This window comes from Priapulus caudatus, unplaced genomic scaffold (assembly GCF_000485595.1).
Source record: "Priapulus caudatus unplaced genomic scaffold, Priapulus_caudatus-5.0.1 Scaffold1636, whole genome shotgun sequence".
Taxonomy (NCBI): domain Eukaryota; kingdom Metazoa; phylum Priapulida; class Priapulimorpha; order Priapulimorphida; family Priapulidae; genus Priapulus; species Priapulus caudatus.
Window position 1 is genome coordinate 575 of NW_014578697.1, and position 1,467 is coordinate 2,041.

Sequence of the window (1,467 nt, forward strand, 5' to 3'; positions counted from 1 at the left end):
GTACCTAAGCATAGGGTAAAAACTAACTTTGGCTACAAAAAAGGGTTAGAGATGAAATTTGGTGGGACGGTGGGGGGCCACGTGCAAAATCTACCCTGCAAATATATAGTCCTAACGACTTACGGTTCGAGTCAGTTGAGCTAGGTCGGCTTGGCAAATAGTGGGCACTATACGTCGCAGCACGGAATCGGTTGTTGCGTGTGCTTATTCACCAGGCCAATAAATTAAACTGTATATACAACGGGTAGCCGGATTATAGTTGCGGTGAAATACACGAGCATCACAGTTCATGAGGTCAACGTCATAGGTCAACACTCTGGAAGAGTTAGTAAGTGCATTCCTGAGGTATTACTCAGACAGTCAAAGATTCTAGTATTTGTAATGCTGTGCATTATATATTTTATTATTGTATTCACTTGGGTGCTTCCTTTATTTGTATGACTGTAAATCGGTGTCAGTCACAATGTCAATGGCCATGTTTCGCAAAGTACAAAGTAGCTACCGCCGGCAATCTCGGGGATAGTTTTGATCATTCTCTAGACTCAGAGTCAGTCTCGTACAATAGAGTTTTACTAGTACTACAACTACTACTACTACTAGTACTACGCTCTCGTCTCGGTAGTATATACCACGTAAGCTCAGAAGCTAAGATCTTTTTCTTGTATTCAGAGTGAACATGTCGGATAGCAGAATAGAGCAGTTGGCCAGGCAGGGCTGGCATCTCACCCCTGAGGGCATGCAGCTATGTGAGGCAGAAGCTGGTAGCAATACCAGCAACAGTAACATCATTGCTGTTGCTCTTAACACCGATCTGAAGTCGATTGGACGCAATTGGCTGCCTGAGGAGGTTGGTATTGTGATGTACATACAGTGCATGTGCATATACCTGCGCATGCAGTAAAACTAGTACAGTAAAAATCGCATAAGTCGCCACTTGGGACCAGCATATTTGTGCCGACTTACGAAAATGACGACATACACGTAAGTCGTCATTTTGTCGACTTATATGCAGAGCTCCTCTACCGGGCGCCCGTCACCCCTATGCAGTCATAAACATGCTCCACACACACATCAGTTCGTGCCACATACATAGCAGACAGAAACAATCGGGTCCATACATCAATCAACACCGCTGCTGGCTATAACGCATGTAATGCACGTACATAGTCCACACTATTTGCAAGTGCGGTACGCTGGCTATCTGTACCACCCGCTGTTGACTACACGTTTGGACATTGCAGGACATTTGCGGTGCACATCTGCCAAATTTTCTTGGAACACTTGCTGAAAAAATACGGTAATTCCGCGAGGCCGCGCTCTGGAGCGAACTAGTTAGTATAGCAGAATTTTCAGGGAGTCGCACGGACTCCTGCATATCTCAAATCAGGGTGACCGGCAGTAAATCAGGGTGACCGGCAGTAAATCAGGGAGTATTTTACTACGGAGTCGCGTTAATTTCGCCGATTT

At 45.4% G+C, this 1,467-nt stretch overlaps 1 protein-coding gene across 1 annotated transcript in view; it reads left to right on the forward strand.

The window, feature by feature from the left end:
* The first annotated feature begins 270 nt into the window (after nucleotides 1-270).
* LOC106817217 (tudor domain-containing protein 3-like) overlaps nucleotides 271-1,467 on the forward strand; it is a 7,647-nt gene continuing 6,450 nt past the window's right edge. The window contains exons 1-2 of the mRNA XM_014821879.1: nucleotides 271-328; nucleotides 670-847. Coding sequence (XP_014677365.1) covers nucleotides 677-847 — 171 coding nt within the window. The 5' untranslated portion in view covers nucleotides 271-328; nucleotides 670-676. The remainder of the gene's footprint in view (nucleotides 329-669; nucleotides 848-1,467) is intronic.